Consider the following 12,625-nt stretch of genomic DNA (forward strand, 5'->3'; position numbering starts at 1 on the left):
TGTTTTAGGAAAGAGAGAGTTCCAGCAAGCATTAAACCCTTTGGGAATTTAATATCTTCGGAGAGACGCACGGTACCAGCATTGGGTGTGAGTGTAAGTTTTATTCTCTTTTTCTATGTTTGAAATTTTTAAATAACATCTCCAATAACATTCGATGAATGAGATGGAAATAAAATCAACTGGCAATGGTTAGGAGATGCCTCTTATCAGCTACACACACAAGTCGTAACTGTCCACACAGCACAGCTGCTGGCAAGTGTTGGCCCGTCCACAACTGTGTTCATGAGTCAGGGGGTTACGAACGCATCGCCATCGCGCGTTTGGTTGGAGTTGATTTCTCCGCCGTTTCGGGCCGAGAGAAACCGCGCAACATCGATCAACAGCGACTCTTTCTCTGCCATACAAAAGAGTGAACCGAAAGACGCGTATACGCGCGTACGGACGACAATCGAAACGCAAATTATCTCATCGCAGCCACCTGAGTGAAGGGAACAGCACCAGCCTTGCGATGTCGTCATTCTAGCTCGGTTGAAGAGATGAGGAGAATGACGAACATGCACAGTGATGGACATTTGTATAAGTATGGGCTTTGCATTCAAATCCCATCCGGACCGTTCCCCCGTAGTGAGGGCTGACTGTCCAAGTTCGTTGTATCATTAAGTCTAGCAAGTCAGAGCATCTAGACTAGACAGCAGATAAGGACAATTTTTAATTGTCAAAATTTTAATTTTTGTAAAAAGAGCCAGATTTGAATCTATGCAAATCATACTTTCTTAAGAGGATTTAGCTTATCGGCTACAGCCAATTTAAAATTCAATTCGATAATGGAAGGCTAAAATAGTCTGAGTTGGAGGAAAGGAGACTGAGTTTCGAATCCCGTCTGGAACAAATACGTTGGACTGCCATTTTAGCTACGAGTTTCATTCAGTCAAGGAAGCAAGAAATGGTAGGCCGAGACTTCTAGAGGTGGTAGATTCAAAGAAGAAGGAGAAACAGCTGATCAGCATATAGTTCATCGTACTCTTTTCTGCCAACTCCAAAAAGAGAATGATCGTCTGTAGAACCCCTCGCTTCTTCAAATTCGGCTGTCCAAGACTGTGGCCAAATTTTGTATGACTTTGGCTGAGTTTGAAACAGTTCTGTTCTCCGTGTATCAGTACCAGCTACCCAAGACACGAAAGATTGTAGGTAAAATCTCATTAGCACCAGGACAGCAGGCTGCAGCGTCTCGCAACACAGCGCTGCCCTAGTATTCAAAAATTAATTAAACTGGTGCCACTATGCGCATCGTAAAAGGATGGCGAACGCTTACCCGAAAACACCTCTAAGCTCCTATACACGCTTACAAACACTCCCAGCACTGTGTCGCTCAGCAACGGTACTATGGCAACATTCACGGCAGCATGAAAGAAAAAGGGACAACGAAGGGACCAACCCAAAAAGGGGAGGAAACGGCACTAGCGGCGTCGGGCGCACCGCGGCCATTATGCTGCTCTCCAGGCACGGCTCGGCAAAGTGGGCTGAGCGATGGGCCTTTTCTCCAGCAGCTGGCAAACGTTGCTCTCCGTCGGAACGAATCACATCTCCGGAGCGAACGCGGCGCGCAGCGAACAGTCGCGTACCAGCAGCTCGACACCGTACCGTGCCGTGGCTATGTTGTGAGGCCAGTGTGTTTTTTTGTTTTGCTTTTTTTTTGTTCGTTGTTTCGATTAATATTTATTTACTTTTACGCGCTCTCGAATGCGCGCGGCTGGAAAGGCTTGTACAGTGGTGGTGTTTGGAATTGTGTGATCGTTGTGATAAGCAATCGACTGCTGATGTGAGTTGCAGTTGTGAGTTGTTTTAAAAGTTACACTACACAGTGAAAACAACAAAGTGAGTGTGCGAATTGCTGGGATAGGTCGTCCCTGCGCGCTCCAGTAAATGTGACGCGTGTGCCCGCCATTAAACGTCCAACAAGTGTCCTCAGATTGTGCCTCCCGTGCCTTGACCGAAGTTTAGTGTAAAAGTTGAGTTTTGCTATCGTGCGCAATCACGTAGCGAATTGTTGCTGCGGCCCAGTTGAACCGAGAAAAAAGCCAGCGGCCAACGCCAACCAGACCAGACCGCTCATTAGCTCGGGGTCAGATAGCGTTCAAAGGGAAAGCAACAGCGGCAACTGCAGCACCATCGGTAACAAACGGCAAGGTGAGTTCGCGGCAGAGTGAGCTTTTCGGCAGCCTGCGAGATTGGCCCCAATTTGGTGTGTATTTTTCCCTTCTTGCAATCAAAACGAATCCCACTGATTGAACGTGGCGCAGCAGCAGCAGCGCTTGTTGCGTCTTCTGTTTTCGGGTTTTGCGGTAATGCGTTGTGCCTCCCAGGCTGCCGTAGGTGCAGGGAATCCACAGAAATCGAATCCATCCACGACAGCAAACAGATGGTACCGGGGCATGGGAAGCGTGTGAGGCAGAAGAGCAGAACCAGACACATCCGCCACCGCATCATTACAGAGACCCTGAGCGGGTCTGAGCTTCGAGCATGGGCGAGATGAGCCCGAACAATGACGTCGGCATTGTCATTGTCGACGACTGTCGGAGCAGGCAGCAGGGCCTGAGGGATTCGTGGGGCGGCCGGCGGGAGGGCTAGCTAGCGACACGAGCTCAAGCTTCATGGTGGGGACATGGTAGTCACGCAGCACATGACGACCACCCTAGCCAGAGCTGCAGTGCAAACAAGTGTCATTTTTATTAACCTTTGCTGAGGAGGCTGGCCATCCCTCCTCTAGCGGCCTCGGCTCGGTCGACGGATGGATCAAATAATGCGCATCGCTGGAACCTCACTCTGGGCCCTCGCCCCGCGCAGTATTCGGTGACACGCTCCCGTTGGGTAAGAAGAGCACCCGAAGCATAGCATGCGGCACAGCCGGCCTTCCAAACACGGTCAGAAGAGTGTACGTGTGCGGTTGGATGTATGTGTGATGTTTTTTGCGCGTTCTTTCGGTAACGCCACGGACGAAAAATATTGCTTATGATGCAATTATATGGAAGCCGAGGCCGTTGCATCAGATTTCCTTCAGAACAAATCTTCGGACAAATTACAGAATTTCTGGAACTGGATTAATAACCGGTGCCTTCTTGAGATTTTTTTTTTTTGAGGCGGAACAACCTCCCCAACTTATCGGCCGGTGCAATCGAGCCAGCCGGCCAACCAATCCTAATCTGTCGCCGTTAGCAATTTAGACGCACAAGGCTGCAACCTCACGACGCCCAGCCCAACGTGGTGCAGCGAGCGAACGATGCCCGAGTGCCGCTTTCGAACCTCCTCTAAATGGGAGTTGGAATTGGTAGAGGCAGCACACAGACACACACACACACACACACACCGAACAAAAAAACGTTCCAGAAGTTGGTCCAAGCAATCTGATGGCCTCGACCTGCGCGCACCAACCCTTCATTCATCTCCAACCATTTCCGAGCCGAGCCGTTTAGCCCTAATGGAATTGGAATGTTTGATTGGAATGAATTGGAATCCACGATCTTCTCGCTCGCACCAACGCGGTACCCGAGGTCGCACTGTCCGCCGCGGCAACTTCTTCTTTGCCTACGCGGTTACCTTCTTCGTGTGTACTACTTTCCCACCCCACCTAGTCTACCAGTTGTGGCCAAACTGCTGCCAGGTTCTGGCGATCGTTCTTTTCGCTCCCAAGATCACGTACCTTCCGCCGAGGGGAAGATCAGTCGTGTAGGCATGCTACAGGCGACCCGGCTTGCTACATTCTTCTGCTCTGTGGACAGAACCAATTAACACATACTACTGCACCTTTTGGCCCGGGGGACACTTGGTCACGCACGCACGCTCTCGTGCCTTGCAGCAGTGTGCGCACTCACTCACGCCCATACCGAAGAAGGCATCTCGAGGCAAGACTTGCCCAGCACTGATACGTGGCGACGTTTGGACGACGACACCGAGACCCGGAGAGTCTTCCAGCGGATAAGCAGAGTTCTGTACAGCGCGTTCTAGGCGTACAGCCGTAAAGATGTTGATTGAATTTTAATTGGGGCCAACACAAAGCAACCGACGGGCTTGGTAAGCACTACCCGACGCCATTTCTTTGCCTTTAGATTGAATTCGGAAAACGGTTTCGCGCCACATGTACGGCATATCAAATTCTCGAATCCGTTTCCGATGATTCGCCAGAGTTCGTCATCACTTTATGACGTTGCCATACCGTACGGCATCCACTGTTTACACAACTGGTGTCGCTTGCTGTTGGGGAGGCCTGCCAATCGTAGACGAAATAAATGCTCATTTTGGCCTATTCCATTCGAACGGCACCGGGACGCAGCAGATAAGGTGCAGGCCGTTCGTTCCGGAGACAGAGTTCGTCTCTGAGTGTCAGACAAACTTCACCGAACCGAGCCCGTCTCATCACACGACCACACCAGGGCAATTGTCCTATATTTAATTTGTTTACTCTAACGTTATAGCCCTCTGCCCCAGCCCACCACACCACCCGGCCAGATGCGATGACAAAACAATTGTTTGCGTTTCAGACGATTGTAACTCTGCCATTGACGTGTCGATGCGCTTGTTAGTAAACCATGTTACCGAAGATGCTGTGTCGTGCTAAATCTAAGCTTTATCAACAACATAAAACGTGCGCTGGGGACGTGATGGCGCAGCAAATTAAAACCATTTGAACGTGTGAGGGCTAGGATGGAGGTACGCCAGGATCGCTGGGACACGATCGCCAACATATCGCTTCGAAGTCCACATGATGGATGAGTGTTTTACAAACAAAGGCAAGAATTCAAGATTTCTATAATGATTACCAGATGGCAAAGGGGCTCGCCAAGATCAGCATCAAATGCTCGAATGTCTACTCCAGTTGTCTAATGTAAATTGTTTAGTCCTCTCCAATGATACCTAAAACACTCACCATACTGAGGCCAAAAGATTCCGAATTTACTAACTTCAGATTCCAGAAACTGCTATACCAACATCATTCTCTCCGACAGGTTCGTAGCTTGTTGTGTTGAAATCTCCAACATTAAGCACGTGTCGGATATGCTTTTGAATTCTCATCTGATTGCTTATTAAACAACACAAGCAGCTAAAGACAACTTCACCTTATCACGCATACGATCGTATAACATTCAGCATCGAGAGTCTTGCTGCTTTCTGCAAATGCATATGCCACTCCGGGTGGCACGAGATCAAGCTATTAGGTCAATTGATTATAAGCACTGCTGCAGCTGTGTAAACACACCTTCTCGCTCCTGGAAGGTTACCTTACCGGGAAGGTTATCAGCGACGTACAGAACGATGCTCGAATTGACGCCTAGCAGCGCCACTAATCGGTCGAGAAAAACAGTACCTAACCTCTACCATGTTTCTTTCATTGCAGCTGTGGAACGTGTGTTGTGGCTAAGATGCACTAGCCTGGGAAGTGGACCGCCTCATCCGCCTCATCATCACACCCTAGGATCATATCGTACCATATCGGCAGGCAGAAAGTTGTAGAATCCGACCATCACCATGTTTAAGCTACTCGGAGGTTTGAAGCAGTACTTCAAGCTACAGGAAATCCAGACGGACAATATAGTGTTCCGGCTGCACAACACCTTCACCACCGCACTGCTGCTCGCGTGCAGCCTAATCATAACCGCCACACAGTATGTCGGCAATCCGATCAGCTGCATCGTTGGCGGCGTTCCGGCCCACGTCGTCAACACGTTCTGCTGGATCTCGAGTACCTTCACCATGCCGGACGCGTTCCGCCGACAGGTTGGGTTGCGCGAGTGAGGCAGGGTACGCGAAACGGAAATGGAATTCTAAACCTTCCTCCCGCTTTTAGGTTGGACGTGAGGTGGCACATCCCGGCATCTCGAACGACTTCGATGACGAAGATGCGAAGAAATACTACACCTACTATCAGTGGGTCTGCTTTGTGCTGTTCTTCCAGGTAAGTCAAGAGCTCGATGCTTCATCCGGGTAAAACAATCATGTAACATTTTGCTCCGTGTGTTGGTGCCGTGTTCGTAGGCCATCGCTTGCTACACTCCAAAGTTCATCTGGGACGCGGTCGAAGGCGGTCTGATGCGGATGATTGTGATGGGGCTCAATCGGGGCGCGTGCAAGGAGCAGGAAAAATGTGTCAAGAAGCAGATACTGCTCGACTACCTGCTGACTCACCTCAAGCGGCACAAGATCTACGCCATTCGGTACTGGATCTGTGAAGCGCTCTGCTTCGTCAACATCGTGGTGCAGCTGTGGCTGATGAACCGCTTCTTCAACGGCGAGTTCATCTCGTACGGTTGGGACGTGCTGCAGTACTCGGACCAGCCGCAGGAGCAGCGAGCCGACCCGATGGTGTTTGTGTTCCCGCGCGTCACCAAGTGTAACTTCTACAAGTATGGTGCGTCCGGATCGATCCAAAAGCACGACGCGATGTGCATCCTCCCGCTGAACATCGTCAACGAGAAGACGTACATCTTTATCTGGTTCTGGTTTATCATCCTTGCCTCCTTTCTGGCTGGACTAATTTTGTACAGGTACGGGGAGTTCATCGGTACATTCACATCCCTTTTCTGTCACCATTCAAAGGCTTTCTCCTTCCTTCCTTCCAGAGCTGTCATCATTTTTGTGCCTTCGGTGCGATCGAAGCTGCTGAACGCACGGAACCGGATGGTGCCTCGGAACGTTGCGAAAACCATTTCGGCCCATCTGGACCTCGGCGACTGGTGGATCGTGTACATGCTGGCGCGCAATCTCGACCCAATCATATTCAAGGACGTTGCGACCGAGCTGGCGAAACGTATCGAGCTGAACGATTCGGACGAAAACGATCAGAACGAAAAGAAGCGAATGCACTAGCACGCACTGTAACTGTGTAACCTCACAGCTCACATTCCCGCTATTGCACAAAAAACTATGCATAATGTAGGGGGGGTTTACCTGGTCAAAACACAAGCGCCCGTACAAGTAACATGATCAGCTTCATCATATTCATAGCCACGAAACGATTCCTTCTTCTTCCTAGGCACTACAACCTCGAGAGGTCTCGGTCTGGGATGGGATTTGAACTGGCAAAATTGTGCAAATGCAAAGTACGCCTGTTTTTTGTCCTGGAAAACCCCTATAACGCTGCCACCCCGTAGAAGGCCCACCAACGGTCCCTCTTTACGACTTCTATTCCATGGAATCTCTATTAGTGGTTCGAAAATCTGTTCCAAGACAATGAATCCAGGTTTCCTAGCGTGCCACACGTGCGGATCGAGTGATTGTTTTTACACGTAAAACGATCGACATTCCACGCTTGTTTTTAGAGAGAGAGAGAGCGGATTTTGTAACAGTTGTAATTGTTTTAATCAAACTCGGATCTATATTTATACAAGAGTTAGCGGTATAAACTAAATAATAAGTATCAACACTCTTCTGCCAACGCTTTTTAAAAGGGATAGTGTTGAGACCTAGAGCTAGAGCAGTGCACACCGCCGATGAGGCAATACTATCCAACAACGTGATCCCCTCCCGCGGTACGGGCACCCTCTCCTCCTGAGTGCTTCCGGGTACTTCCGATGCTTCTGCACGCAGACCGTAGCGCAGACCGAGCGGGTTAGATTATGTTGTAAGGAAAATCGACAATCAATAAAATGCAGGCTACAAGCACAAACGCTCTCGATGCTACGACGAAACCACCAAAAACGTGGTTACTAATTGCGAAGGGATTTTATGTCCGTGCGAAGAGAAGAAGCGAAGAAAGGCGACCAAAAGCCCAGAAACTATAAACCTGCACCCCAAACGGCGCAGGCCATCTTTCCTCCCTCGTTCCTATCATCCAATTCGGCCGCGTGTTAGTAGTTCCACAGGTGCATGGTGAAACGATTGGTTGGGATGGCGATCCTTCCATTTTTTGCTTTGTCTTGTGGAAGCAAACGCTCATTTATCATCCTTGTGGAACGATACAAAAACCACATCGCCACCAACGCTGATGAGACATTGGCCCTGGAAGAGAAAGATGGGTGCGAGAATAAAGTCTCGACAGTCGTCACGCCACGCCACGCCACGCCACAACTCGAACTGAAAATCGTACTGGAACCGTGTAAACACACACAAGCACACGCAACATTCAGCAAAACACAACGTCCGGAACAGAAAGTATGCTCCAAAAGCAAGGAATAAGCTCATCGTCACTCACCTGATTCTTGTGCACATTATCCAGCAGCGTGAGGTCGTTCAGATAGAACGCAATCATTGCATTGCCGCCAAGGGAGGTGACGTGCGCTCGCACGATGGACAGCACCTCGGAGATGAAGCTGTGCACAAAGCCGCATATGCCGCCAGTCTCCCGGATCGAGGTGCACTCCCGGATGAAGAAAAAGTTCAGATTGCCGAGATACTTTTCGATCTTGCCGCCGGGAATGTAGCTGAGCGTCGTAATGTCCACCCCGTAACCATCCTTCAGCGGAATCTGCCGAATGAAGTTTGTGATTCGAAAGATGATCAATCCAAAGCGCCAACTGAACTCGCAAAAAAACCCTATCCTACCATTTTCGCCGATCGATTGATTTTGCTGTGGTACGACGAAGAGGTCATCGATTTTGTGCCCCGAGTTTTGAAACTTTTTACAATCGACGGTACCGGCGTGGTTGCTGCCGATGCCGACGAGGGTGGCCCCGACGTGTCCATCGAATCCTCATCCAAGGAAAACATCATATCGTCATCTGGAAGGGGTAAAGGGACAGCGAGAGAGAGAGAGAGAGGAAGGTTTGAATTGATTCAATTCAACTGGTTTTCGCTCAATCACTCACCATTGCTGCTTCTGATTGGTGCCGAGTGTTCTCGGGTCGCGTTACCATGCACCGACGGCGAAGGGCCCGGTGTTTGATGGGTTTGTGTGCTGCACTTGCGCTTCAACCTGCTCGTACCGTCCCCGAGCCCCAGCGTCATCCCCGACACGACGATCTGTATTTCGTCCGGTTCGGGAAAATCGAGCTTGTAGCGCAGATCGCACAGCACGCACGGTCGCATCGAGCGGAGCTTGTAGTAGATCAGCTTCAGCAGTCCCTGGAAGCGCTTGTTGAGATTTCTGGTCGTATGCTGCAAACTGTACGGCAGCTTGGCACGCCACACCTGCGTGAACATCTGAAACTGGCGTACGTTGTCCAGCACCTCCGTCGAGATGCCGGGCATCGTTTGTAAGTTGACTACATAGAACCCACTGGAAAAAAAAAATGGACAACGAAAAGGACAATTAGACCGTCGCCGCTCATCGCAATTCCCGGCTACAAACACTCACTCTGGTGCAATTTCCGGCTCTTTCTCGAACGTGAGCAAATCCAAATCGAAAATGTCGTCCAGCTCGAGCACGCAGGCCGACTTCTGCATGCACACCAAGTCCAGCTCCTTTCCGCCTCCTTCGCGCTCCTCCCTCGCGCCCGGCCCGATGCCACCCGCGCTCGACTGCAGCTGTTCGGCGTCGGAATCGTACACGCACTGCAGCTGGTACGCGTGAATGTTTTGCTCGACGATGCTCTGCACCATCTTCTGCAGCTCCTGAAGCTTGCGCTCGTCGGGAAACGTGCTGCTGTCGACGATTTGGGGAAGCAACGGTTTCGGAAGGGCGGTAAGATAAACGGCTGTCCCGGTCGCGATCAGCGCGATCGTCTTTTCTCCAATCGTTATGTTGGACCGCAGGCCAAAGATGGCGTTCATTCCCTTGATTTTGAGCTTGTTCACGAGCAGCTTGTGCAGCTCGTACTCCAGAAACGGCAGTGCGTCCGATATTTCCTTCCCGTTCGCCTCACTTTTCAGGTCCCGTTTAAGGCGGCAGGTGTGCGCTTGTATAAGACTGCCGCGCCCCGACACTGGCACACCGTCCGGGATTTCGATGGTCGTAATCAGCACATCCGGCACAATGCCATTCCTGTAAAGTTAAAAATCAAACAACCGCTAATAAGCGAACAGCACACTCTCCGTTGCAACGCTGCTTACTTGCACATTGAACATTTGACCGCGTTTATGCGAAAGTTCACCGAGCCGAGCGAGTACGGCACGTGGCATATCGTACATTTGCTGCTCATGCCGCTCACTCCATCGTAAATGCCGTCGGCTTCTACCGTGTTCGGGGTCTGCTCTCGCGATCCGCTACACTCTCGATCAAAGTCTTGTCTGTCCAGCGATGATGTCATGTGCTCCTTGCCGCCGACTTCTGCTCCACCATCTCCGGAAGCGTTCAGCGACGCGTCAGCCATCCACATGTCGGTACCGAACTGGAGATTTATTACTGCCGCCGTTCCAGTGGCCGAAAGTACGCAAATGTCGTCACTGTAAAGGGTATGGATTAAAGGATAAGCATTTAGCTACCGGTACTCCCTCCCTTCCCCAACAAAGAAGAATACGCACTCGATGGTGGTTTGCTCCACGTAGCCGAGAATAACGTTACATCCTAACGAGCGAGCATGCGATCGAACCTCCGTCCGTATCTCATTCCACCAACTGTCACGGGTTTCGGGCTCGTTCGGGTTCGGCACACGCTCCAACAGCTTTACCGATCGTGCGGTAACTGTAGCGCCTGTTCGGTTTCACACAGAAAGTGCATCATTATTATCGCTCGACGCAAATCCCATCGCCACCATGCACCTCCTGCTTACCTATGTACCGTATAATGCCGGCAGGATATTTAGTCATGGTGAAAAAAGGATACTCCAACATTTCCAGCATGTCATAGTTCATGATCATGATCGACTTGGTATTGCCATTGTTTGCTCCATAGTTCCGCACGATGCCGATGCTCTTATCGAGCGGGCACGAACTTCCTGTAACGAACGTGAGCACATGTTGCTGTAAGACAAAGCGCCTGGCATTGCGTTTTTGCGACACCATACCTTTAGGTGTGATACTAAGATCGGAATCGGACGATCGTCGACATATTGGCACGCAGGCGGAATCTTTCGTCAGCAAAGCATTCACTATCGGTGTACCCAGCTTCGTCGGGCTGTTGCCCGACGCGTGATTGTTTGCTTCCACGCTAATCCCTATCGCCCTTCGGGGCGCATCGCCAAAGTCCGAACTTCCGGAGAGTTTATGTCTGTAAACAGAATCGAAAATGTAACGAACCTGTATCGCAAGCTGGATTATTACTTACTCTTCCACCAGAATCTCCTCGCCAATGTGCTGTGAAAAGGACTCGTTGATTTTTGTCAACGAAACTGCAGTCCCGATGCCACGTGCCACCACGCCGACATCGCCCTCCAGATCGTAACACTGCATGTATCCTATCACTGCGTTGGCGCCCATTTCGATTGCTTTTATTCCGATTTTTCGTTGAACCTTTAATCAAAACACATGAAAATCATCAATCAAGCAGCTGTCTAAAGCAACAAAAACAACCGAATCCCATGCGTACGTACTTGTGCCGATAATTTCATAAATGCTAGCTGCCGTGCTTCGTTCGACGCACGTGGGGTACGAATTTTATCAATCCACTGATACTCGGGATCATCATTTACAACTAGCTCCTCCACGAACCCATGGTACATAGCAATGCTGTAGCCGTACGGTATGTTGGATGCTAGAAGCAACACCTCCGTCAGTACAAGCGCGTCCACGAGAACGGTCCAGCATACTTACAGTGGAAGAACAACACGCCACAAGAACTTTGCCGAAACTTGTTAAAGTCGGTGAACAGATCTACCTTCACGATCACGTGGATTTCCCCGCGCACGCCGTGAATCGTGTCGTACACCGGTAACCAACCGGACGTGATGGACCCTTTGCCTGTCCGCGATTTGCTCGTAGAGCTGTGGTACAACCCGAAAATGAAAAAAAGGAAAGTCAAGTTAACTCTTTGCTCGCGTAAAGCGTAATCGAAGCAATCTTACTGGAGCAGCGGGCTGAGGTTAATGTACACTTTGCCGATTGCATCGTTAGCCGTGTAGGTATCGTAGTCCATCAGCCGGATCTGAAGCGGTTCATCCTGCAGCTCGGCATCTTCCACCTTTTGGCGCAGAACAACCGGAACAAAAGGGAACAATCGAAGCAATCGTGTTGTGAAATTATTCAACCACGCAATCCCGTATCGATTCACCCACCTCAAACGTGTACCATTCCGAGTTCCAGTGCGGATTTAACGTTTTCCTGCAGACATCGGTTTTGTACGTCACGTTTCCGAGCTTGATTTCCACGAAAGCGTCCGTCGTATCGCTGCTACGGTCCATTACGGGCAGATTTCTGCCCGCAAGCACCTTTACCTTCACTTTTCCAGGCATGCTGCACCGCGTTCTAAGCTACTAAGCACGCTAGACTACATTTGTGCAATGTAAAGTGTGTTGGCCAATCGTGCTTTACTCTATTTATCTTTTTTCGGGACCCTTGTATTGTGACAGTTGTCTTTTGTTGTTTTTTTTCCTCTACTGCACGAGCTGCCACTTTGACAGCTGTGTCGACATTCGCGTAACGGCGGGCCTGTGTCGACATAGCGTTTGCGACGTGCTTTGTCGACACGGGCGAAAGCGTTGGATTTGAATTGCGTTGGCAGCACGTGCGCACCCACGGATATTGCCAACGGATGTTTTAGTAGTTAGCATCGTAGGATAATGGTTCTACAGGAGTTAAGCAATCGAAAGTAGTAAAAACATTA

General features: G+C 50.2%; 2 protein-coding genes across 2 annotated transcripts; one reads left to right on the forward strand and one right to left on the reverse strand.

Moving 5' to 3' along the window:
• Nucleotides 1–1,535: 1,535 nt before the first annotated feature.
• On the forward strand, nt 1,536–7,657 carry LOC118505226 (innexin inx1). The gene is made up of 5 exons (XM_036040755.1): nt 1,536–2,187; nt 5,390–5,769; nt 5,840–5,947; nt 6,028–6,536; nt 6,612–7,657. Exons 2-5 carry the CDS (start codon nt 5,521–5,523, stop codon nt 6,856–6,858), a joined length of 1,113 nt encoding a protein of 370 aa, XP_035896648.1. The 5' UTR covers nt 1,536–2,187; nt 5,390–5,520; the 3' UTR covers nt 6,859–7,657.
• A 33-nt stretch (nt 7,658–7,690) lies between these two features.
• LOC118505263 (C2 domain-containing protein 5) lies at nt 7,691–12,407 on the reverse strand. The gene is made up of 14 exons (XM_036040825.1): nt 12,078–12,407; nt 11,868–11,983; nt 11,617–11,786; nt 11,397–11,557; nt 11,132–11,316; nt 10,872–11,074; nt 10,638–10,802; nt 10,390–10,558; nt 9,979–10,311; nt 9,284–9,910; nt 8,796–9,205; nt 8,533–8,708; nt 8,183–8,455; nt 7,691–7,989 (listed from the first exon to the last, which is right to left on the reverse strand). The coding sequence occupies exons 1-14, from the start codon at nt 12,252–12,254 to the stop codon at nt 7,924–7,926; spliced, it is 3,231 nt and encodes a 1,076-aa protein (XP_035896718.1). The 5' UTR covers nt 12,255–12,407; the 3' UTR covers nt 7,691–7,923.
• Between the last annotated feature and the right edge of the window lie 218 nt (nt 12,408–12,625).

The sequence above is a fragment of the Anopheles stephensi genome, chromosome 2 (genome assembly GCF_013141755.1).
Source record: "Anopheles stephensi strain Indian chromosome 2, UCI_ANSTEP_V1.0, whole genome shotgun sequence".
Classification (NCBI taxonomy): Eukaryota; Metazoa; Arthropoda; class Insecta; order Diptera; family Culicidae; genus Anopheles; species Anopheles stephensi.